The sequence below is a fragment of the Leptonychotes weddellii genome, chromosome 3 (genome assembly GCF_054177405.1).
Source record: "Leptonychotes weddellii isolate Sample4059 chromosome 3, ASM5417740v2, whole genome shotgun sequence".
Taxonomy (NCBI): domain Eukaryota; kingdom Metazoa; phylum Chordata; class Mammalia; order Carnivora; family Phocidae; genus Leptonychotes; species Leptonychotes weddellii.
Genome location: NC_138371.1, coordinates 65,813,381 through 65,839,819, shown reverse-complemented (window position 1 = coordinate 65,839,819; position 26,439 = coordinate 65,813,381). Strand labels below are relative to the sequence as shown.

The 26,439-nt window shown below is 43.2% G+C and overlaps 1 protein-coding gene across 1 annotated transcript in view; it reads left to right on the top strand.

Annotated features, from left to right (window-relative positions):
• The window catches only part of TANC1 (tetratricopeptide repeat, ankyrin repeat and coiled-coil containing 1), a gene marked incomplete at its 5' end in the record, with an annotated part of 112,578 nt that overhangs the window by 20,846 nt on the left and 65,293 nt on the right, over positions 1 to 26,439 (top strand). Inside the window, one exon of the mRNA XM_081815480.1 lies at positions 18,553 to 18,657. Coding sequence (XP_081671606.1) covers positions 18,553 to 18,657 — 105 coding nt within the window. The remainder of the gene's footprint in view (positions 1 to 18,552; positions 18,658 to 26,439) is intronic.

The window sequence follows — 26,439 nt, the reverse complement described above, 5'->3', positions numbered from 1 at the left end:
TTTCTTTCTGATTATTCAAAATTGTTTAATTGCTGAGGCATAAAAGTGCAACAGGTTGAAACCCTGAACTTCTGGAGCTGATTTTCTTTGGCTTAGGCAGGTTGGGGACTGATTTTAGTAGTGTCATTCTTCTTTGCTGAAAGGATTTAAGGTGTTGGGGCCTGTGTGGAAAGCAGGCAGGGAGGCTGCTAATGCCCGCCATGATGTGTGGGGATGTGGGGGTGGGGCGGGATTCCTGGATCTCTGCTTCCTGGAATGTTTACATCCACAGGAGTCGTCTTTGGAATGGGAGCGGTGGGGGGAGTTGGTGGGATAATTTATAGGGCCTCCTGGTTGACCTGGTGACTTTTAGCAAGTGCTAAGCTGGAGGTCAGTTTGATAGTCTGTTGGAATCGGTTAAAGGGAAAAAAATCAAGAAGCAGCCACTGTTGGTGTAATAAGTCAGCTTGGAATCAGGAATTCTAAATTGAATGTTAATCTTGATCAGCTTTTGAAAGTGGGGTAAAACCGTAGTTGTTTTGATGGATAAGGAAGATTCTAAAGAACCATACCGTTAACTCTGTGCACAAACCCTGTCCTTGGGGTCTGGACACAGAAAGTCAGACGTTGCTGGAGGAGGGTTGTGACGGGCTGGGTCACCGCCGGGGCTGGCTGCCTAGAAGGAGATGTGCTCTGCCAGTGGCTCTTCAGTGGGCTCCTTGTCAGTGATGTCATGGGTTACCTGTGTCCTCTGTGAGTGACATTTGTCCGGTTCAAACTCTAAAGAGATAACGGCTAAGCCTCCAGATATCACCCTGCTGCTGCTCTCTTAGGTTCCTGATGTTCCCAAGAGGTATTTCAGATAACGGCAATCACATGCTTCCAAGTGTGAGCTTCTCACCAAAGAGGTCACAGAAGAACATTTGCCTCAGGCTCACAAGCCCAACCAACCTCTGCTCCGCTCTTGCTTTCAGTCTCCAATGAGCCTGTCCTGGGACTCTCTGGATTGTTAGGGGCCACTTGTGTGGGGCCTGATGCGCCAACCTCTGACCATGTACAGCAAGACCATGGGCTGCTCCTGACCTGAGAGAGAGTGTCTCAGAGCAGAGTGCTGCCTCTGTTCAGACACCAGGAACACAGAGGAGTGAGTTCTCTGGGGGATGCTGACAAGCATAGTGTGATGACCATGGGGAAGGTGGTGGCACATGGAAGGCTCTAGAATTCAGCTGAAGGACTAGAAATGAATGATGGCTAGCTCTGTTGCCTGGCTAAGGGCTATGAGAGGGACGTGGACTGTGGTAAACTTGGAGCTAAGGGAATTTTTAGGTCCTTTTTTCCTCCCTCCCTCCCTCCTCCCTCCTTCCTTCCATCTTGAACTCCTTCCAGTGAGCATTTTGAAGGTGAGAGACTGACTTAATACTGTGGAGAGACCATTGTTAAAATGAGTCTTTTGATGTCTGAGAGCAGCATTTTGTATACAGATGATGATAAGGGTTTCAAATTACTGTTCAAGGTATTATCGTTAATAATTTTAAACATAGCTTTCCATAGCCTTTAAACTCAATTTATAAATCTTATGTTTGTAATCTAAAGTCATACATTTAAAATGAATTTCACTTAAAGCTAAAAATTACATATTTCGAATAGGAATCACAAAGCTAATCAGTCAGATACTCTGATGGGCCACATTTAAAAACATTAAAAATTCTTTACTAGACATGTTCCCTGAGTATGCCCAGCAATGGCAAACTTATTTCTAAAGGCAACACAGTCCTATTAGTACTTTGAGTTTGACTTCTTCAGCTCTTCATTTAATTCTCAACCTTTCTGAGGTTGCAGGGCAACCAGTATGATTGATCAGCTCAGGCAGGTTGAAGTTGGGGCCAATAATTGATGATCACAGTATGTTACTGTATTAGGATCCTAAGTTTGGCTTCAAGTAAAAACGATCAAATACATAATACCTTAAACAGAATAAAAATTCATTTCTCGTTAGTAGTTTGGAGTTACATGATTCGGGGCTGAGGTGACCTCAAGGTGTCCGTCGTCAGGGAACCAGGCCAGTTATTAGTTTATAGCGAATAGGTGTAATTCAATTAAAGAGCAGAAACTTTTTCTTGTCAGAACTAGTATTTGTGCACTCCTTGAGTACACAGTACTATAAGGGAGCCAACAGGGGCAAGGTTCTCTTCCTTGTCTTCCTTTCTTGTGCCTACCCTCTGTGTTAATTTCCTGGGGCTGGTGTCACAAAGTAGCACAAACTGGATGGCTTAAAACAACAGAAATTCATTTGCTCACAGTTCTGGAGACCAGAATTCAGAAATCAAGGTTTTAGCACAGTGGGGTTCTAGGGAAAATCTCTTCTTGCTTCTCCTAGTTTCTGGGGGCTCCAAGCGATCTTTTTTTGTGGCTGCTTCCCTCCATTCGCTCTGTCTTCACATGGCGTTCTCTGTGTGGTGATCTGGTCTCCCTCTGTGTCTTTTGTAAGGATACCCATGATGGCACTTTGGGCCCACCTGGATAATCCAGGATGATTCCTTCACCTCGGAATCTGCAGCTTAATCACGTCCACACGAACCACTTTTCCAAATAAAGAACATTTACAGGTTTCAGAGATTAGGTCATGGACATATTTTTGGGCGCCATTATCAACCTGCTGTACCCTCCTCCTTCAAGGTCACCTCATGGTCCAGTGTGATTGTTAGCGTACCAGCTAGCACGTCAACATTTCCTGCCAGAGGGAAGAAAGTGAGAAGAGTCCTAAGGGGTCCCTCTCACCTGGGTTGGCTCCATTTTAAACACTCTCCCTTGAAATCCCACCGAACACTTCATTTCCTCTCAGTGACTGCATTTATGCTGGGAAACGCACTCTTTGATTTATTTAATTCCCTGTGCTGCTAAAGTATGATTTTCAAGAAGGCAAAAAATAGGACATGCACATATAAAAGGTCATATATCAACAATTTTATGTAGCTCATTAATTAAGGAGGGAATGAGTAAAATGTTAAGGCCAGTTTAAATGAGAATTTGGATTACAGAGATTTATTTTCTCTGCCACACAAAATTCGTTTATGTTGCTGTGGACAGGAATCATCTGCATTGCTGTTAAGTTTTTGGCAATGTGCAGAGCTGTAAAATAGTCCAGGTGCTAGTCAGTCAAGAGTATAGAATGGGATAGTCCTGGAAAGTCTGCTTTATGTAAACAACCCCTACCACCCAACTCAAGGGACGCTCTATAATCTCTTTGCTTCTTTCTAAGTATTGGGTACTTTTTAAAACAGTGACCAGTTAAAAATTATGGCTTTCTTACCAAGGTAGAAGGGGTGGTAGATGCTGGAACTGGCGACTCTGTTTCTGCCCCTCAGGAGGTCAGAGATTTTGCCCAGAATGGAGGCATCCTGCAAGTAGTGATATTCCCACATACAGATGGATACCCACTTTTTAAATTTTTTTCACTTTTATTTATATACAGTAAAGTTCACTTTTTGTTGTACAGATCTATGGGCTTTAACAAATGCATGGAGTTATGTTATCAGCACCACCAGAGTCAAGTACAGAACAGCTCCCTCACCTTCAAAGTATTCCCTTATGCTTCTCCTCTGTAGTCAGCCCTTACTCCCTGGGAACCACCGATCTGTTGCCTAAATCTATAGTTTGCCTTTTCCAGAATGTCCCATACATGGAATGATACAGTATGCAGCCTTTGAGTCTGGCTTCTTTCACGGAGTATAGTACATTTGAAATTCATTTTTTTTTTTTTTTTGAAGGATTTTATTTATTTGAGACAGAGAGCACGAGCAGGGCAGAGGGAGAGGGAGAAGCAGGCTCTCTGCTGAGCAGGGAGCCTGATGCGGGGCTCGATCCCAGGACCCTAGGATCACGACCTGAACTGAAGGCATACGCTTAACCGACTGAGTCACCCTGGAGTCCCTGAAATTTATTTTTATTGTAGTGGGTATCAATATCGTTTTAGTTTTTACTGCTGAGTATCATTCCGTTGTGTGGATATACTATAGTTTACCCATTCACCAACTGAAGGACATTTGAGTAGTTTTTACTTTTGGTTGATTATGAATAAAGTTGCCATAAACAGGGGCACCTGGGTGGCTCAGTTGGTTAAGGGTCTGCGTTCGGCTCAGGTCATGATCCCAGCGTCCTGGGATCGAGTCCCGCATCAGGCTCCCTGCTCGGCGGGAAGCCTGCTTCTCCCTCTCCCACTCCCCCTGCTTGTGTTCCCTCTCTCGCTGTCTCTCTCTCTGTGTCAAACAAATAAATAAAATCTTAAAAAAAAAAAAAAGTTTACATAAACATGTACATGCAGGCATTTCTCTTGGGTCAGTACCTCATTGTGGAATTGCTTGGTCACATGGTGTGTTTAATTTTAATTTTATATAAAAGTGCCAACTCTTTACCAATGTGATTGTACCATTTTGCATCCCCACCAAGTGGGGGAGCATTCTCATTGATTTGTATCCTCACCATCCGTTTTTACTCATCAGTTTTTTGTTTTTAAATTTTACCATTCTGCTAGGTGTATAGTGGTGACTCATTGTTGGAGCTGGACCCTTTTAATGGTCTCAGTGCAACCTAGTCAGGTTGTAACAATATCCGTGGCTAATCTTTCGACTTAATCTTATTAAGCCTATAAACCCTCTTATCCAGAGCAACAGTTCTGTTATTTCTCTATAGAAACTGTTGGAGTCTGAATCTCTTGCCTTTTCTTGCCCTTGATCTTGTCACCAAGAACATGGAAGGATTAGTTTTACTGGGTGTGACGGGATGAGTAGCATTGCAAGTAAGTGGGAGGATGTTGCTGAACAAAGTTTCAGGTGGCTCCTTTTGATGCCGTTATCTCTGTGATGGAGACCATGAGGGTTCCTGTATAGGGTGAGGGTGGGGTGTGCGTCCGAGGTTTGTTCGAGGAGACTGGAGAAGTCTTGACCTGGCCACTATGGAGGAATCAGGAAGAGAGCTGATGAGTGAGGCATAGGACTGCTCTTCTCCTGCCCTCTCCTGAACGGTTAGGGAGGACTCATGGAGCACCTACCAACAGGTGGGAACCTGTGGATGGACTTGGACCCATGCTTTTCCCTCCCACCTCTTCCCTTGCCCCCAGTTCCCCCACCCTTGACAGAAAGGGTGAATGAGGTTAGAACAGTATTCCATAGTAATGATTGTGCTGAATATTTGAAAAAATGGTCCCAAATCAGGCTGTTCCTTAGAAGTTATTAGTTTATAGCGAATAGGTGTAATTCAATTAAAAAGCAAAAAATTTTGCTTGTCAGAACTAGTATCTGTGCACTCCTTGAGTACACAGTATTCTAAGGGAGCCAACAAGGGGCAAGGTGCTCTTCCTCAAGCAGCTTTCATCCTGTGTAGGAAAGGGAAGAGGAGAACACTCGCTCCCCCACCTCTGTGCACTGTCTGGTGTGATGCCCCGCGGGCTCCTCCCTCCCTGCACTTGCCTCTACTGCTGCTGTCCTCCCAAGTCACCTACCACTGGCCCCTGTGGTGGCTGTTTCTGTCTGATCTTTGTACTTGATTGTAAGCTGCTTTGGGGCTTGGGCAAGGTCTTGTATAGCTACACAGGACTGGCTAACCCGGTGGGTTTCAAACCTGAGTGCACATCAGTATCACTCTGCACTGGGGTGGGGTTGAGGGTTTGCATTTCGAACAAGATCCTTGGTCATGCTCTTGTTCCTGCTCTAGGGACCGTACTTTGAACATGATTGGTCTGCACCTTCAGGGAAAGAAAGTTCTTGGGGATGCCGCCTCCCTCTTTTTAGAGTTGGTACTTCACCACGCGGCCTAGGGCTCATTTCCTGCTTGTGTGAGTAACAGGAGAACCCTTTCTCTTATGGGCTTCTTCCCTAGTTCCTTAGGGAAACTCTGAAATTACCATTCTAAGAAGGAGTCAGACTTTTTTCCTAGGGACATCTTAAAACCAGGATTTGTGGCTAAGCATTTATTTGTGATGGTTTGGTTAATGATTCTTATCAGCATGATAAAAACCAACTTCGGGCATTAGATCTTTATGGTGAATTATATAATTGCTACCAATAGTTAAAAGGAGGTGAGGGCTAGAGATTTCTCCCCTATAAACTCAGGTGTGAATGAAAACAAGGCTCAGACAAGGTTCTTTCTGCATGTAGATTCATAGCAGGCTGGCTCCATGTAACCATATAACCTGTTTTATATGCCTAGTAAAGTTGCAGCGCGGTTCTTTTAGGGGGTCGGTGCCCTGACAGCAGCTTGCATTCATGGTTACCTGTAGCAAGTATGATAGTATTTTAGAGACAATATATTAATTTTTCGTTGTTGCCCTAAGAAATTACTACAAACACATACGCTTAAAACAAATTTATTGTCTCACAGTTTTGTAGGTTAGAAGTCCAGACAAAGAGTGGCACAGTTGGTTCTCTGCTCTGATTTCCCAAGGCCCACTAAAGATGTTGGCCAGGCTGCATCCTTTCCGGAGGCTGAGGGGATGAGACACTCACAAGCTTGTTCAAATTGGCAGAATTCCATGCCATGTGGCTGTAGGAACGAGGTCCCCGGGGCTGGGGGTTGTTCTCAACTTTTAGGGGCTGTCTGCGTTCCTTTGCTTGTGGCTCCCTTCCTCCATCTTCAAAGCTAGCAATGAGTCAAGTCCAGAAGGGTTGAATCCTCCTTGTGCTTTGAGTCTGTCTGGCCGCCACCCCCAAATTCTGCCTTATCTCACCTCTTACTCTTTCGTTATGGACAAGGTCACATTAGTAATAACTCAGATTACACTGACATGCTACCCTCCTCTCCGTATACAAGCCCCTTGTAAAAGTGTTTCTGGAAGGCCCCTGGGGCATCACATGTGCGTGTGAAATGAAGATTGACTCTATAGTCTTCCTCTTCTGCTTTTAAGGGCTCGTGTGAGTACATTGGGTCTACCCAGTAATCCAGGATAATCTCTCTAGTTTGAGGTCACCTGATTAGTAACCTTAACTCTAAATTCCATCAGCAGGACCCCTTCACAGCAGTACTCAGATTGTGTTTGGTAACCAGGGAACAGGAATCTTGGCGTGACATCTTTAAAGGTTCTGCCTACCACAGACAGAATTTCAGTTATCTGCCATTTTGCACTGGGGCCAAATAATTCCCTGGAATCAGCAGCCGGACCTGGGCCCTTTATTTATGAAGCCTAGGGCACCTTTCTGAGGGTCTGCTAGATTTTCATACCTGGGTCATACAAAGGCCAGAGTGTTTCCAGAATGTGTATGGTTAATCCTCTTAACTAAAATATGAATTTCACCAATGAAAATAAATTTCCAATAACCATAATACTGATTAACAACAAATTCCGTGATTTAGCCAGTATGGAAGTCCATTTTTGACCTCAGCTAACTTTGTGCTAACTTGTGTGACTGTGGTAAGGATGGCTAGCTGGCTAACATGTGGTGGTCTGCTCTTGTGTGTGGCTTTTTATTTTGTTTTATTTTTTAATTTTTTTTTTAAAGATTTTATTTACTTGAGAGAGAGCGAGGGAGAGCGTGAGCCAGCAAGAAGGGGGAGGTGCAGGGGGAGAGGGAGAGAATCTCAAGCAGACTCCCTGCTGAGCATGGAGCCCCATGCAGGGCTGATCTCACGACCCTGAGATCATGACTTGAGCTGAAATCAGGAGTCTGACCCTTAACCAACAGAGCCACCTAGGCACCCCTGTTTTTTTCAAAGATTTTATTTATTTATCTGAGAGAGAGTGCATGCATGTGCATGCTTGTGTTCTTGAGCAGAGGGAGAGAATCTCAAGCAGACTCTGTGCTGAGGGTAGAGCCCTATGCGGGGCTTGATCTCAAGACCCTGAGATCATGACCTGAGCTGAAATCGAGAGTCAGTTGCTTAACTGACTGAGCCACCCAGATGCCCCTGGCCTTTCGTTTAAAAGCTAGTTAACCTCAGTGCACTTGTGTGGCTCAGTCGGTTAAGCACCCAATTCTTGGTTTCAGTTGGGGTCAAGGTCTCAGGGTCGTGAGATGGAGCCCCTGTGTCAGTCTCCACGCTCAGCATGGAGTCTGCTTGAGATTTTCTCTCTTTGCCTTCCCTCTCCGCACGCTCGCTCTCTCTTTTCCTCAAATAAATAAAATCTTAAAAAAAAAAAAAATAGTTATCCTCTGGGGTCTGTATTCCAGATTAAGACAACTAATTGCTTTTAGGCAGTAGCTTAAAGGCACCTGACACACATTTATATCACATTATTTATGTTGAAGTGTTTGGAAATAAAATTTAATCAATGTGATAGAGTTTTGTCCCCTCATCTGGGAGCTTCAGGAGAGCGTGTTGATGTCTTGTTCTCACCCTGTGCCTGGCATGCGGTGGATGCCAGTGGATACCTGTTGAGTAAATAAGTAAGGTTGAATGAATTCATTTCCCTGCTTTCATGTATAAAAACAGGTTCAGTGTAGGAATAGCACGACAGATCAGACTGCATTGGAAGAAAGTGGAAACATTACTCAGGGTATTTTGTTGAACTAGGGGTTTATTATATTCATGGTGCTGTAAACATGCACACTACAAACTGAGACTATCATTGTTAACAAATCATTGTTAACATTTATTTTAGAGCTGATTTATTGAAGGGAACATGACTGCATTTTGAAACTGTTTTCCTACTAGATTTAAGTGCCTGAATGGCAATGCATATTTTTATCACACAGGGCCTCGTGCACTGTGTGAAGGAATGTGCCCTTCTCAATGTACCTTCAAAAATAAGGTATTCGAAATAGGAAAACAGAGGCTTATTGAGAGAGAGTCATGTCAGGTAACTCCTATTTCAGTCACCATTAGCAGGTGACCCGTTGTTTTCCTCTCCCCTTCTGTTTTTTTCTTCCCTAGAATTAGTCTGAATTTCCCCAGACCTTACCTGTGTTGGGGTATGGAGGCGGTTACACACAGTGGTGACAACTCAGATTGCACTGACTTACTGTCCTCCTCTCCCTGCACAAGGCCCCAGGCTGTTGTAAAAGTGTTTCTAGAAGTTTCTGGAAGCTCCCCGGGGGCAGACCAGAGAGGCTGCTGCTGAGGCAGCTGAGGCACTTCTCCTGGTGCCTTGCCTCTCATCAGCTCCCAGTATCCAGGCATGTTGGGTGGGGGGGGGCCTTCTGCTGCCTCTGTCCATCCGTGGAGTAGAGCCATCTCAAGCAGCATTTTAGGATTTTATTTGCAGTCTCTTCCCAGCTTCTTGTGGGAGAAATCCAAGTGATGGACAACACACTGTGCTTGATATTACCCTCCCTTCGGGGTGAGGCTTCCTGACTTGGTTAGTTCATTTTCTGGCTCCTCCTTCCCTCAAAGTGAATCCTCCCAAAAAGCTCTCACCCCTCACAGGTAGGGTTGTGGGTCATCCCACTAGCTCACCTGCCCTGCCTCAGCTCAGCATAGGACAAAGCAGCAGGGAGGCAGGACAGCCTGATCCCAGCTGTGGTGTTCCCTTCATGCCCTCAGGCCAGATTTCCCCCTTTCTCAGTCCCAAGTGTGTGTCTCTTTCTCCCCTCAACACTTGCGTTTTGGGGTGCAGGAGGGAGAGGGGTCAGACATTGGAAGCTCTCAGTATCATGCCCTTTAAAAATCACAACTGTGATATGCTAGTTTGCCACAGTTCACCATTTGGGAATTGACTGTTTAATGACATTTGCTTTAGTGATAAAGCTTCCCACCCCCCAAAAATTCTCTTTTCCTTTTTATTGTTCCTCTATTTTTGTGAACATTTCCCAGTGTAAAATGAAAACCCCAGACCAGATAAAATTGACAGGAACCTTTTCTGTGAAAGTTCAAAATGCTTTAAAAAAAAAATCTCTAAAATGATTGATAATAGAGTGTCACTTTTCATAGTCTCCAGATGTTGTGAAAAATGTAAGCCTGCTTTAAATGCAGTAAGTAGCCTCAGGTGTTCTGCGTCCCAAATATTGCTTTGGTATATATAATTATTTTTAACTGAAACACTCAGAAATGAAAAGTAACCCCTGCCCTTCTGTCTTTCACTGCCTGGAGGTAAAGCCCAGTTTGGTTTATTTCTGCCATTCCTTTTAAAAAATATTCCTTATATGGCAGTTTCTAAGCAGCAGAATAGTCAGCTGTGTGATTAAAATGTCAAAAAGAGTAGGAAAACTGGCCGCTGGGAAAAGTATATTTGGTGATCTACATAAAGGCAGAGGACTGAATGTGGAGAAGGCCTGCCTCCAAGGTTGTCCACTGAAGTGATTAAGGGAGGTTTGCTGATCCCCCTCCCAGACAGACACAGGCCCTTCTGTGCAATGAAAAGAGCTGGCAGGAGCTCTTCTCGTGCAAGCTTCGTACCGGGAATCTGTTTAACGTCTCTGGGGCATGTTCTGTGTCGGTCGATCTTCAGCGCCCTCTCTCTTTAAAGTTGAGGACCCTTCCCCTGTATCACATAGAGAATAGGGGTGGGCCGTGGGGGAATCTGGATGAAGTAAAGAATCCAGAGTTGCTATGAAATGGGTTATGATCAAGAACGATTGCCATTTATGATTGAGAACAATCCTCATTTATCTAAAACCTTGTAAACTGGGCAAGTTGGTACCCCAACCACACAACCCTAGACCCTGCTCAGACCTAATGGAAGAAGGGTGGTCTTCCTTAGGGGCCCCACCCATAGTGGCCTGTGCTGTCCTACTTGATACCTTTGCTACTGAAGTATGGCCATGGTCCCAGCCATACCTGGTGAGGACATCAGAATCTTCATTTTAACAAGACCCCCCCCCCCCCCCGCCGCCAGGTGATCTCTATACACAGTAAAGCTTGAAACGTGCTTTGTGCCAGTGTTGTGGGTGAGCTGCCCAGGAGTGATTGGGACATGAGGCTGCTGTGACAGGGAAACATGTTGGCCTCTACGTGACCTGATTTTCCCACTAGTTTTTTGTTTTTTTTAAAGTGATCTCTACACCCACCATGGGGCTCGAACTCAGAACCCTAAGATTTAGAGTCACATGCTCTACGGACTGAGCCAGCCAGGTTCCCCTTGCTGATTTTCAAGCTAATACCTGACAGTCGTGTATTGTTTCTAAGGAACGCTTGCCTAGTAGCCAACAGGAGCACCTTGGGTGGCTCAGCCCATTGATTGTCTAACTCCTGATTTTGGCTCAGGTCATGATCTCAGGGTTGTGAGATCACGCTGGGCATGGAGCCTGCTTAAGGCTCTCTCTCCTTCTGCCCTCCCTCCCCCGCCAAAAAACCAAACATAGTAGCCAACATACCATGCTTTCTGCGTAATTATTACGTAGTATTATATTTTGGTTGTTTTGTGGGGATTAACCTGATAGCGAAGGGTGGGGGGGGGCAGATTATTTTACTTTCAGGTAGCTTATGCTTGGGAACATTGAGCATTTTATTTTAAACACAGAGCTGTGTGTAGAAAGGTGATGGGCAGTAGTATCCCCTGAGTAAGAGGGTGGTGGGGAAATGGAATTCTCAGTTTGGGTCCCTCTTGACAAGGTGGCCCCTTCATTTTAGGGGAGTTTGTTTCAGTGGCATAGAAATCAGTGTCACTGTGGTTTAATAGCAGTTCAGGTGTAAGATGGGTGCCTGGTGGTCACATGGCTCCCACTGCCGTGGCCTCTCTTCTCCTCATCCTTCAGTCAGTCTGCTCAGCTGCCCACCATGTGGACCCTAGGTGCCCCTTGTCATGGTAGCCCTTTGGGTGGTGGAAGCAATAATTCTTCTCATTCTGAAGGGTGTTACTCCTGTTTTCTCTGATTCCTCACAGTTCCGTTCTTGTTTCAGTTGCTGTCTTTCAGGGTAGGGTCTTCCTCGACTGTCTGATCCTAGGTCACATCTGAAGAGCAAAGAAGCTGATTGAAAGCACTGGGTAGGTGTTGAGGACAGGCTTTGTGATACCGTGATTGGTTAGGGATCTGCCATTTCTTTTAGGGGATGTCCCCAACTGGTTATTTACCGGTCTTTTCTCTTGGTGACTTTCCCCAGAGTGGAATCCTCTGATGTCTTTCTGCCATGGTGTGCTAGCTTGCTGCCCCTGATCTCACAGCTCAGGGTGGGGGTGCATCTGGGGTCCACCAATCTGCATGTGGAATTTTTCTTAATCCCAGTTTCTTAGTTTAGCACTCAAGAGTTTAGCTTTTGAGTCTCTGTGGTCTTGGCATTCAGCCTTTCCAGAGAAAAATTCAGCCTCCAGGATGAGAGAGGGAATGCTTCCTGGTTCTGAGGGTCTAACTCTCCCTTAAATAGATTCTCAAGCCCTGATCCTGTGTGGCCCCATCCATGCCCCTGCCTTCAGAGGTGCCTTGAGGCTGAGCCGTCCTGTCGCCTACCCCAGTGCCAACCTCTTCTAGCCCACCCAATTCACTGCTCCTTGGCAAACTGTTTCCCACTTTCAGAAGTTTGGTTTCTTGCCTGTGGTGTTCTCCTTTGCCCATCAGTCTCTCTCAAATCCCTTTCCTGCAACTTTAATGATGTTTTGAAAAGGAGTAAAGGCAAACGAGTGTTCATGTGCTATGTTTAATGGAAAGTGTGCAAAGATTCTCTAATGAGCAATTGAGAGGAGGAAGGAACAAAACCTCTATAGTTACACATTTTTCTTGTTTTATACATTTGAGGTTCAGCTGTTTGTAGAAAACAATTTAGATGGATCATGTTGGAGAGCAGTTGTTTATACAGGCATACCTCGTTTGATGGCACTTTGCTGTGTTGCACTTCCCAGATGTTGAGGTTTTGCAAACTGAAGGTTTGTGGCAACCCTGTGTCTAGCAAGTCTGTTAGCACTGTTCTTCCAGCTGCATTTGCTTACTTCATGTCTCTGCATCACATCTTGATAATTCTTGCAATATTTCAAACTTTTTCTTTTTTTTTTTCCCCTACAGATTTTATTTATTTGACAGAGAGAGACACAGTGAGAGAGGGAACACAAGCAAGGGGAGTGGGAGAGGGAGAAGCAGGCTTTCCGCCGAGCAGGGAGCCCGATGCGCGGGGCTTGATCCCAGGACCTAGGGACCATGACCTGAGCCAAAGGCAGAGGCCTAATGACTGAGCCACCCAGGTGCCCCCAAACTTTTTCATTACTATTTTTGTGATCTGTGGTCAGTGATCTTTGTTACTATTGTAATTGTTTTGGGGTGCCATGAACTGTGCCCATATAAGACCGCACACTTAATTGATCAATGTTGGGTATGTTCTGACTGTTCCACCAAATGGCCAATCCCCCATCTCTTCTCTCTCTCCTCGGGCCTCAGTATTCCCTGAGACACAACAATATTGAAATTAGGTCACTTACTAACCCTTCCATGTCCTCTAAGTGTTCAGGTGAAAGGCAGTCACATATCTCTCACTTTAAATCAAAAGCTAGAAGTGATTAAGCTTAGTGAGGAAGACATACCAGAAACTGAGATAGGCTGAAAGCCAGGCCTTTTACACCAGACAGTTAACCAAGCTGTGAACGCAGAGGAAAAGTTCTTGAAGGAAATTGTAAGTGCTACTCCAGTGATCACATGAGTGATAAGAACCCAAAAATATCCTTGTTGCTGAAAGGGAGAAAATTTTAGTGGTCTGGATAGAAGATCAAACTAGCCACCACATTTTCTTAAGACAAAAGCTAATCCAGAGTAAGACCTTAATTCTTTTCAGTTCGTGAAGGCTGAGGAGAGATGAGGAAGCTATAGAAGAAAAGTTTGATGGTAATAGAGGTTGGTTCCTAAAGATGCCATCTAGGACTTGAATAATGAGAGAGAAGTCGATGCCTGGCCTCAAAGCTTTAAAGGGGACAGGCTGTCTCTTGTTAGGGACTAATGCAGTTGGTGACTTTAAACTGAAGTCAGTGCTCATTTACCATTCTCCAAATCCTAGGATTCTTAAGCATTAATATAAATGTATTCTGCCTATGCTCTATAAATGGAACAACAAAGCCTGGATGACAGCACATCTGTTTACAACGTGGTTTACTGAATATTTTAAGCCCACTGTTGAGACCTACTACTCAGGATAAAATTCCTTTGAAAATGTTACTGCTCATTGACAACACACCTGGGCACGTAAGAGCTCCGATGGAGATGTCCAACGAGCTCGATGTTTTTGTGCCTGATAACACAGCATCCATTCTGCAGCCCATGGTTCAAGGACTGATTTCCACTTTCAAGGCTTCTTTAAGCAATATATTTTATAAGGCTATCACTGCCACAGATAGTGATTCTCCTCTGATGGATCTGGACAAAGTAAATTGAAAACCTTCTGGAAAGGATTCACCATTCTAGATGCCATTAAGAACATTCATGATTCATGGGACATGGTCAACATATCAACATTAACAGGAGTTAAGAAGCAGCTGATTCCAGCCCCATGGAGGACTCCGAGGGTTCATGACTTCAGTGGAGGAAGTAACTGCAGATGGGGTGGAAATAGCAAGAGAACTCGAACTAGGAGTAGAGCCTGAAGATGTGACTGAATTGCTGCAGTCTCATGATTAACCTTTAATGGATGAGGATTGCTTCCTACGAATAAACAAATAGTTCTTGAGATGGAATCTACTCCTCATGAAGATACCATGAAGATTGTTGAAATGACAACAAAGGATTTTAGAATATTATGTAAACTTAATTGATAATGTAGTAGCAGGATTTAGGAGGTTTGACTCTAATTATGAAAAAATGTCGGGGCGCCTGGGTGGCTCAGTTGGTTAAGTGGCTGCCTTCGGCTCAGGTCATGATCCCAGGGTCCTGGGATCAAGCCCCGCATCGGGCTCCCTGCTCAGCGGGGAGCCTGCTTCTCCCTCTCCCTCTGCCTGCCTCTCTGCCTACTTGTTCTCTCTATCTCTCTGTCAAATAAATAAATAAAATCTTTAAAAAAAAAAAAAAAAATTTCTGTGGGTAAAAATGCTATTAAACAGCATCACATACTACAGAGAATTTGTTCATGAAAGTGTCAATTGATGTGGCAAACTTCATTGTTTTCTTACTTTAAAAAATTGCCACAGCCACCCCAACCTTCAGCAACCACCACCCTGATCAGTCGGCAGCCAACAACATCAAGGCAGGGCCCTCCACCAGCAAAAAGATCACTACTCACTGAAAGGTCAGATGATAGTTGGCATTGTTTAGCAATAAAATAATTCTTAAGGTATGCACATTGTTTTTAGACACAATGCTATTGCATACTTAACAGACCACAGTGTAAACATAATTTCATATGCCCTGGGAAACAAAAAAATTCATTTGACTCACTTTATTGCAATATCTGCAATATTTCAAGTATGCCTATAATCACTTTATAATATCTCAATTCTTAGTAAAAGGGATGATCAGAGACAAGTATGAATAAAATCTTTGTTGACTGTCCTAAGGTTCATGGATGACTAGGTGGTGGTGGAAGGTTCTGCTGCTCTGGCCTTTTCTAGAACTGCATGTTTCATCTGGGTTTCCCACTTTTATCAGTGCTGAGTGTTGGTTGAGTACATGGGCTTCAAACTGCATGGACCACAGAACTAGTGTTTTGCCATGTGTAGGCCATGACAAACAAAGCCTCAGTTTCCTGACCTAAAAATGGAAGTAGTGTTCTTCTCCCAAAGTTACTACCACCGAATGAATTAATGTATGTAAGGGCTTAGCCTTGTGTGATCACTGAATACACGTTCTATTTACTTTGGGATATTCCATATCTCCTTTCCTGTCTAGCATCACTGTTCACTGTGCCAGGTACTGTGCTAAGTCTGGGAACCAGATCCACCTGTCTCTGCTCTCATGGATGTTCCACTTGGAACAAGAGGCTTACTTGTTCATCTTTTATCTCTGTGATATTACTGAGGCCTGAGTTGGGGAGGCTGGGGACCATATTTGAACCTAGGAGGTCTGCCCAATTCCAGAGGCTCTGCTCTTAACACTCTGACTCCTCAATGCCAAGTATTTCTTACAGTTAGCAGTTGGCCTCTGAGCAGAACACAGTGATAGACCATTAAATGGATGGGCATGGATGCTTTCTGAAGGCTCTGGGTGATGTTGCGGTTTGATGTCAGCCATTTCCATAAAAACCATTGTACATCCATGTGAAATAGCCCACGTTTTAAGAGTACTTACTATTAGAGAATATTTTTGAAGGATATATGGGGTAGGTAGATTGGAGCCTGTAAATAGAGCTGCTGTTGGATTTGCTGTTACTATACCCTGAAGAGTTAAGGTGAGCAGAAATTTACAGGTGTCTCTTGAGCAGTGGCATGTTGCTGGTTGGGGCAATTTGAATCATTGGGCAATAATAAAGGGCTTTACCTCCCCCTGAGTCCTTTAAGTGGAAGACAGCAGATGGTGGGGGGAAAGATGCCTGTGATTTTTTTTAACCACAGAGAATAGGTCAGGAACCAAAAGTGTAGAAAGGTTCTCATACTTGTCCTGCTTCCATTTCTTCCTGCCCTGTTAGAGCCCCTCTTCCTAATTTCTGGCTCCTCCATAGCAAATATGTTAAATTTCCCCTTATACCCCCCTCCCCCTAGTCTTCTCTCCATGCATATTTATATAGGGATATGTGTATGTTCTAGATAAAATCTGAGTAAACTACGCTTTGTATTTTGCTGTATAGCCTACGTTCATATTTGTGAATTCTCCCCCTTCCCCTATAACCATTCCAATTTAACCTTTGAAAAATCCTCTTTCTGACAGGGTTAAATAAAATATGGAGACAGCCATGTGATTGAATACTGTATTAGCCATTTAAAAACCATGATTTCTAAAGTTTGAAATAATATCCCTGTTTGTCAAGTACCATATGCTTCTTTGATAATGTAGCCTGTTTTAATGTGTAGTACATTGTAGGCGGCTGGGAATTGGATTATTTTTATACTGATGTAGATGCTTTTGCAGTAAGCCTTTAGATGGCAGCATCTCTCACCACAGACCACACTCTGAACGGAACTCCTTAGACGCATAAGATGTTTGATGCAGAAGGATGCTCATGGATCCGCCTGACCCACCGTTTCAGTGTGCGGTGACGGAGCCAAGGCCGGAGAGGGTTGGGGCTGTGGCTCAGGGCTGAGCACGAGGGAGGGCTGTGGACCCCTGTCTGCCACTCTTTCCACCAGCTTTTCCCTTACTGGTGTGAAATGTTCCCTGTCTCTGTGGCCTTGTGAAAAGTGCACTTTAAGTAGAAGGCAACCAAGGAAAATGAAAGTCAAGTGGGTGAATCTGGGCCAGATGTAATGTGATGTTTGAAAGGAACAGACAGGATGGGCAGTCTTTTTTTTTACGTGGCTTCATTTAGATATAATTCACATATCCTACAATCGATGTTTGAAAGGAACAGACAGGATGGGCAGTCTTTTTTTTATGTGGCTTCATTTAGATGTAATTCACATATCCTACAGTCCACGCATTTAAAAAGTGTACACTATAGCGATTTTTAGTATATTCCCAAGGTCGTGCAGCCATCACCACTAATTTTAGGACATGTTAATCACTCCAAAAAGAAGTCTCATGCCCTTTAGCCGTCACCCCACTAGCCTGCATATCCCTCAGCCCCTGCCAACCATTCGTTCTTTGTTTCTATAAATTTGCCTGTTCTGGATATTCCATACGAATGGACCCCTATAATACGTGGTCCGTGGGGACTGGCTTCCTTCACGTAGCATCGTGTTTTCAGGTTTCCTCCTGTCGCATAAATCAGTACTCCATCCCTCTTTGTTGCCCAATACTGTATGGCTAGATCACATTCTGTTGTCATCAGCTGATGGGCATTTGGCTCTTGATAATGCTACCAGAAGCATGGGTGTGCAAACTCCTATGCGAACATGTGTGAGTATAGAAGTGGAATTGCTGGGCCCTATAATAACTGTGTGTTTAACCTTTTGAGGAACTGCCAAACTGTTTTCCGAAGTGGCTGCCCCTGTTCATTGCCACCACCGATGTGTGAGGGGTCAGTTCAGTCTCACTGAGAACTCCAGATTTTCCGATGATAAGTTGAGGTGGAGGGGAAGGTGAGAAATAGGACTGACGGGCTCTCTTGTGTCCCCGAGTCGCATGCTGGACCGGCCTCTGTGCCTTTTTGAAGGCGGCTCTGTCATGTGCCAAGAACGCCATCGCCTTCTCTGCCCCACACAATTGCAGTGCGTCACCAGTGTGATAAAATGCTGCTCGGAGTGTGTTGATGGGACAGCCTGGCTGTTTGTAATCCTTGCCTCCTGACTTTGGAGATAGCAAGCAACCCAATCGTCTTTGTCCCAGTTAGAGACAAATTCCAAATAAAAAGCCTGTTGCCAGAAGCTGTCCAGGTTTGAACATGTCAAAGTCGCTTCCTTGATGTACACCAAAGACAGCTATAGAGTCTTCACAGCGAAAGAGCAGCTTTTGTTTTTGTTTTTGTTTTTGTTTTGTTTTTGTCAGAGTTGACATTCTCGGAACTGAGCTTACCCATTCCTGCTTTGGCAGCCCAGGCTGGACATTCCCACGTCTGTACTGAAATGACCGTGTGTGTGTTCAAGGGAGGAGAAGGGGCCGGCTCTTCCTTGAGGCATATTTGGGTCCTGGTGAGGACACACGCTGTACATGCCGAAGCTTTGTTTGCGTCTGGAAAAAATTAGCCACACTCAGATCTTTTCCACTGCAGGTCCCGTCAGGAAGCCCAAGTATGTGGAAAGCCCCAGAGTGCCTGGAGATGCAGTTATAATCCCGTTCCGAGAAGTGTCCAAGGCAGCAGAGCCCAATGAGAATGGTAAGAATATGTTTTCAATGATTTTTACCCCGAAAGATTTTACATAATGACATTCCATTTCTGAGTGAAACTTGAGTGCCTCTTGTAGGAATGCTTTGCCAAATTGAATTCTATTTGGGAGGTTTTTTCCACCCCCTCCGCCAGTTCCAGAGATCTGTTGAGCTAATGTAAATTCTTGGAATTACATACACCGCGTAGGAATAGTCCAGTGGGTGCATATGCATTGTTTAAGGGTTGAGCCTTATTTCCTCTCAATTTTGACCTCCCCGGCATAGGGAGATAAGGAAAGCCAGCCAGTAGACGGCTTCCAGCACTCTTCTGTTTTGCTTTTTTGGTACTCCATCGTTTTGGAATATTCAATAGGCTTTGGCTGAAAAGCTGACACTTTCAGTGGACAAGCTTCTGATAACTAGCCTTCTTAAAAGCATTTGGTAGCTTTTGAAAGCTTTTTGTCTTTTAAAGTTTTTCTTTAGGGAATGTTGAACTAAGAGCCAAAATAAAATAAAAGTCCAAATTAATTGAAATCTTTTAGTAAAGATATTTTATACCTTTTTTTCTAGATCTGGAAATGAATGTAACAGACATTACAAACTATAGTATTTCATGGATGTATTAATTGTTCTTTATTTCTTAAATCAGTTTGGGGATTTTCCATTTGTTCCATTCCTGGGTGGCAAGGGGTCCCCAACTCATGACTCCATGGTCTTTAATTTGTATGTTTGAACTTGTATCCCATTTTCCTGCAGGAACATGTGGTTAGGAATCCTGGCTTATGTAGAGAAGCCCATTTTACCCTCAATGTAGATACAAGTTTATGTAGTAATGCTGAAAGAGAAAGCTCATCCCTATTTCCCCTTTGGAATACCTGGCATCCTCCTCTCCCTAATTGTGGGTAGTCAGAGGTACAGCTCTTTTATGTTCTAACCACTGTGTGTGCATTTTGTGTTTCTGTGGTTATGTACTGTGGAGAGGTATGAAGTAGGACATGGTAGGAGAATGGAATAAGTAGGGTGGTGGTGAAAATAAACCTAAAAATGAGCTGGGAAGAGGAACTGGCAGAAGATAAACCTCAGCAAGGGGAGTTTGGAATGGGTGGGAGATGAGATGGGGCCAGGAGCTGGGCATCGTGGGCAGGGAAGGGTGCTGTTGCCTGCGTCTTGGCATGAGAAATTGTACTCTTTGCCTTCTGTCCAGGCACCAGGCTGTTTGGTTTGCGTAAGAGGTTCACAACTAGGATTTGTGCTGAGGAGGGGCAGGGTGCCAGGTGCGTGGTGGTGAAGAGGGGAGAGTCCCCGGTGGTGTCTGGTTAGGATGGCCATTCTACAGACATGAGGACCCTCTTGGTGGTGAATTCGTGGTGATGGGCATTTGGTGATTTTCAGATCCCTTCTCTCATTTCTGTGCTGGATTTTGAAAGAAAAATAAAAACCTGGTCCTCTGAAGTGAATATCAATGATCCGATTTACCAAGCCATTTGCCCATTTCAGAATAAACCACCCCTTACCCTCATCCCCACCCTCCAAAGCCTTTGAAGTCCTGGTCATTTATGCCCTTGGTGTTTTGACTGGCCTAGACTCCATGATGTAACCTTTCTCCCTGGTGGGGAATACCACTGAGGTCCTGTGCAGAGTTTAGGACTCCCTCTGGGGTAAGAGTGGGGGAGAAATTTAGGATTTGTATTGGGCAGAGAAGAGAGGTTAAAAAGAGTTCCGATTGTCCACTTTTCTCCTCTTGCCCAAGGTGGAATCAGCTATCTTTCTTGGGGGAGGCTTTCTCGACTGCTTGGCTGCCCGGTGAACATTCCAGTGTAAAGATTGATATTACTGGAATAGCCTGGAACCCGAGCCCTCAGATCTGGCATTGTCTGTGTCCACGGGGACTGAAGTTACGACCCACCGGGGCTCTGAGTACAGACCAGAATTTTCCGGAAGTTTGGCCTAGAATTAAGAAATAGGGTGCGTTTTCCCTTTAAGTGTTCAGGAAAAGGGGAAGAGGTACGGTTCATGTTCATAAGCATATGGTCTCGTGTGGATAGCCGTGATGTTGGTGGAAGCCCCGGCAGTTATCTGCTGGTTCATGAGAAAGTGGTTGCTTAACACAGTTCAGCTGGACAATTAGTAAAGGATGGTGTGTTTTGTAATCCCTAGGGAATCTTTTACATTTCAGTAGGGTTCATTAAATCTGCCGTATTAAAGTGTAAATTTTATGTCCAGGTCAGTGAACCTAAAGGAGAGGCTGAAGCAAACTACAACTAATTGAGTTTGGGTATTAACCCAAGCATTCACTAATGTATGGTAGACAAACCCTACTGTCTAGGGTTGAATATCAAGCATCATCACTCAAGTTTTAACTCTTAAAATTTTGTCTTAGCTTTTCATATTTCCTTTGGGCATTTTCTTTTTAATCTTTCAGATGTTTTTCTGGATGCTGTCAATGACAGCATTTCCGTATTTACCGGCCTAACAAACTATTGGAAACAGCTCTTTGTGAAATGCTTTCAAAATTTCCCATAGGATCATGAAATATCAAGTTACTCCTAAATGTTTGAAATACCCTTCCCAGGCTAAGTTGCTTCGTTTTATGGTTTAGCTCCATAAATTCTTGATTCTTAGCTATTTGAAATTTAAATCAAAGCAAAGCAAAACCAATGAGCACCTTGAATTTGTTCATTAATTTATAAGTAATTGTATTTATGCAAATTTGCATATTTTAGCCATCTGGAAAGTGGTTTGTATGATATGGGCAGATGAATATTTTTATTATATGCGAATAATCAATCTGTTAAAGTTTACATTCACCTGGAAACCTCTTTAGAGAAATATATTCTACTTTATTCAATATTCTAAAATATTTTGGAAAAACAGCATTTTCTACTCTGGGGAAAAAGAGTGACTTAATGAGCTCCTCAAACAAAATACAATCCCCCTTTTTCTATCAAATAGTCCCAATAACCTGTGTGTCATACAGAACATGTTCTTCACAAATGAGCTTCCTATTGCTAAACCAACATATTATTTAGGGGGAGAATGTCATTTACCCACAAGACAATACCTCTGCCTTAAGGGAAAATTTTATTTTTATTTATTTATTTTTTAATTTTTATTTTTTAAAGATTTTATTTATTTATTTGACAGAGAGATAGCGAGAGCAGGAACACAAGCAGGGGGAGTGGGAGAGGGAGAAGCAGGCTTCCCGCCAAGCAGGGAGCTCGATGTGGGGCTCGATCCCAGGACCCTAGGGATCATGACCTGAGCCGAAGGCAGACGCATAACGACTGAGCCACCCAGGCGCCCCTTAAGGGAAAATTTTAAAAAACAACAGATAAATTAGGATTATTCAATTACTGTAGGATCACAGCTATATTTTTTTGAATTAGGGGCAACCATAATCCATTTAGGTTTGCTTCCATCTGTCATTAGCTACTTGAGCAAGCTTTGATGGGGAGGGGTGAGAAAGTTTTAGTCTAATGAGTCATTGCTTGGTGAAGATCAGTCTCAAAATATGATGAAACTTTTCTTCTGGCAATCTAGTTAGCAAGTAAAACTAACACATATGAAGCAATAATTACATGCAAAGCTATCTTGGGAGGAGTGTCTTTTTTTTAAGATATGTTTAAATAAATACTGACACCTTATGTTTTTGATTATAATTTCAGATATCCAGCTTCTTAGAATGGTGATATGCCATTTGACTAATAGTTGATTAAGTTTTTAGTTAGATGAAAGTTCAGAAAGGGGATGTGCCTGGTATGTGTACCATGGAAGAGAGACCAGAGGTAGGGTATCCGTTCATTCTGCATTTCCTTAAGTAAATATTAATTCTGATGCTACGAAAAGCACTATTTTGGATGCTATTTGAGATGGGTTATCAAGCATAGGTTCTTTCTTCATGGAACCTTAGAGTCTCATTGGGGATTAAAGACCTGTATATGCAGAGTGACTGTAATGCAAGGGGGGAGTAGTGTTGACTAATCAAAGCTGGGTGCCCGTGGAGGAGCTGAGTTGGAAGGATTTGATTACCTTAAGATTTACCTGACGATGCAGTGGGGGCAGGAAAGAGACTAGGGTCAGGGAGATGGTTAGGAAGAGGTTTCAGTAGTGAGATAGACAGAGTAAGGTCTCAAATTAGAACAGGATCAGGAAGGAAGAGGTGAGGAATAGGAAGATTCTTGAGAAATTGCATGGACCTAGAAGCCAGAAGAGACAAAGATGATGACTTCAAGGCTTTGAGACGACATTCAAGGGGCACTAAGAGAGAAGGAACCATCCGTTTTGGTTTGAGTTCAGTTTCAGGCACGTTGAGTTTGAGATGCTGATGGAACATCTAGGCAGAAGTGCCCACTGAACAGGTGGAAAATCAGACTGGGTCTCAAGAGTTCTGGGTATGAACTTTTGTTTAGAGGGAATGTGATGAAATGAGAGGTGTGTCAGACTAGGGAAAGGGTCACTGGGAGAAGAGGACGGAGAAAGGATAGAAGAACCCACAAGACCATACAGCAATCCTGGAAACTATGGATTTCCTCTCTGAGTGTCTGATGTGATAGGTGCCACTTTCCTCCTTGTAGGACGGAGGATTAGCAAGGTCAAAATTACAGGAAAATCAAATGAGGAGATGGCCTTTTAAAAAGACAACATTACCGTGCCTACCTGGGCAGTTTCACGAGGCTAGCGAAGGTGAATGAATTTAAGTTGTAGGTAGGCGAAAGGGAAATGGAATTGGTGGGGATAGACCATTGCCTTTTTGCCACAAGGCTTTGAGCAGTTAAGGGGAGATGAGAGATCAGTTAATAGATTGAGAGGTGTATACAGCAATGGCTTTTTATTGATTTTAAAGAAAAGGGAGAATTTAGCACAATTGAAGACTTAAAGCAGAGGTTCTCAAAAGCATAGGCTGTAGGGCGCCTGGGTGGCTCAGTTGGTTAAGCAACTGCTTTTGGCTCAGGTCATGATCCCGGAGTTCCGAGATCGAGCCCCCCGGGCTCCCTGCTCAGCAGCGAGTCTGCTTTTCCCTCTGACCCTACCCGCTTTTGGGCTCTCGCTCTCTCGCTCAAATAAATAAATAATCTTAAAAAAAAAAAAAAAAAAAAAGGTATAGGCTGTAGACTTCTGGCATTCCCAAGACCCTCACTGAGGATCTGTGAGGTCAAAACGCTTTTTGTAATGATTATTGGGAAGATATTTCCATATCTCTTGCATTGACATTTGCACTGATGGTGCAGTTGTTGGTAAGACTGAGGCCTTAGTGCACATTGAGGTGGGGGTACCTGCCGTAGTAGAGCTAGGCATAGGATTTTGCACCACCATGCACTAGCATTAACAATAATAACTCACTGAGTAACGTCCCTGACAAAGTACTGAAAATAAGGTTATTAAATCTTGACCCTAGACTGATCTTTTAAATAGTCTGTGTGGTGAAAGGGGAAGTCTCCATAAAGCACTTCTACTGCATGCTGAAGTGTAATGGTGGTCTCAAAGAAAACTGCTTGTGTGATTGTTTTAATTGCAAGCTGACCTAGCCAATTTTTTAATGGAACACCATTTTTACTTGAAAGAATGACTGGCAAACCATGGTTATTCAGAATTGGGTATTTGACACACATTTTCTCAAAAAGGAACAAAATGAGTGTGTCATTTCAATTAAAACAAACTGACAGGGATTCCTTGCTAATGATAAAATTTGACCAAGTGAAAACTTAGGTTTTTGGGAATTTGTGTCTGTCACCTTGAGCTTGATGGCTTCTCAGGACTTCTCATTTGAGATGTGGTGATATTAATGCGGTATTTTGGTATTATATAATAAAATGTGTCAGCACTTGCAAGATCTGCAAAACCAATATTTTCCAAATTACTCAATGCATGATGTTAAAAAATCATGGGTAAAAATTCATTTGACGCTTGTAACAGACTATTGACTTTTTATTGTAACAGAGTACAAAAAGTGTATTCATACAGATTCAAAGTCAAGAGTAGAGCTAACCTTTAAGAAATTGCTACTTGTCAAATTTTGGTGCGGTATCAAAGAAGAGAATCTGTATTTGAGAAGGCTCCTCCCTTTCCCATCTACATATCTCTTTGAGACCACACAGTTCTTCACATGCTTTAACCAAAAGAAGATATCACAACAGATTGAATGCAGAAGCAGACATGAAAAATCTAGCTGTCTTCTATTTAAATCAGACATTAAAAAGAATTTGCAGAAGTATAAAACAATGCTATTCTTAACTTTTTAAACTGAAAATATTTTGGGGGCCGCTGGCTGGGTCGGTAGAGCATGTAACTGTTGATCTCAGGGTTATAAATAAGTTCAAGCCCTATGTTGGGTGTAAAGATTACTTACAAATTAAATCTTTGAAAAAATTTTTTGTTAAAAATGTTTAACATGTAGGTTTTATGAACTTAAAATGAAGTAATAGAGATTTAAAAAATTCTTAGTTTTAATTTCTAGTATGATAAATATCAATAGCCCACATATACCAAAGCTCTTTGGAGTTCTCAATTTTTAAGAGTAAACCTGAGACAAAAAGTTTGAGAACCACTGGCTGTGAGGAAGGAAAGGAAGACAGGGAGAAAAAAAAAGAGATAAGAAAATTGGTCCAGAGTCTGATAGTTATCTAGACTTGAGGGGATGAGGACTTGATAAGTGGCAGTATGACTGGAAAGAAAGAGGCTAATTCAGGAGACATTTTGAAAGAGGAAATAGTAAGGTTTGATACAGTTTCAATATAGGGTGAATGGGATGGAGAGCTTAAAGATAACTTGTGTGATAAGTACGTTTTTGTATTAAGTAAGGACTAGAAGTCAATTAATGGCAGTCAGCTCAGGTTCATGGGTAGATGCTCCTCTATAAATACTATTTTTGGAAAATCAAGGAGGGAAGGTGCCTTAGGAGAAGGAGCAGTCAGGAAGAAATAGGAAAATGCTTGTGAACAGAAGTCAGGGAGGGCAAGAAGTTTAGCAAGAAGCAGGTCATGGACATTTAGAAGCAGAGGAAAGGACTAACATCCATCAAGGCTGTGTCTCATTTAACGGACTCAATTCAGAAGTACTATTTTGGAAACTGTTATTAAGTAAATTGCTCAAGGTCACATGGTAGTAAATGGCTGAACATTGCCAACAGTGTCCAAGCTCCTAGAGTTTGAGGAGGATGAGAGCAGAGAAAGGGCTTCTCTTGATAGAATGATCTTTGGTCATCCCCAGGGACCTCCACAGTTCTAACAGAGTCGGACTTTAAGAAGAGAGAATGATGAGATGAGAAATGAAAGCAGTAAGTGTGCGGGGCGCCTGGGTGGCTCAGTCGTTAAGCGTCTGCCTTCAGCTCAGGTCATGATCTCAGGGTCCTGGGATTGAGCCCCACATCAGGCTCCCCGCTCGGCAGGAAGCCTGCTTCTCCCTTTCCCTGCTTGTGTTTCCCTCTCTCGCTGTGTCTCTCTCTGTCAAATAAATAAAATCTTTAAAAAAAAAAAAAAAGCAGTAAGTGTGGGCCAAGTGGGAACAGTTCGATAATTAGAAAAAGGAGGAAATTTATTGTCTTGAAGGAATAATGAGTTCAAAAAAAGTTACTTAAGGCAGAAAAGTCATAAACAAAAAACTATTTTTTGTTAGGTAAGAGAAATATAAACACATTGAATATAGACAGGAATCTGTGAAACCAGAAAATGAAATAATAGTGAGAAAGTGGGCTCTTGGTGTTAGAGTTGGTATAAATAATGACCAACTTTGATATAGCATCTTACCTTAAAGATGCTTGGTGTACAAGGTATTTTCTCACCTTTTTTTTTTTTTT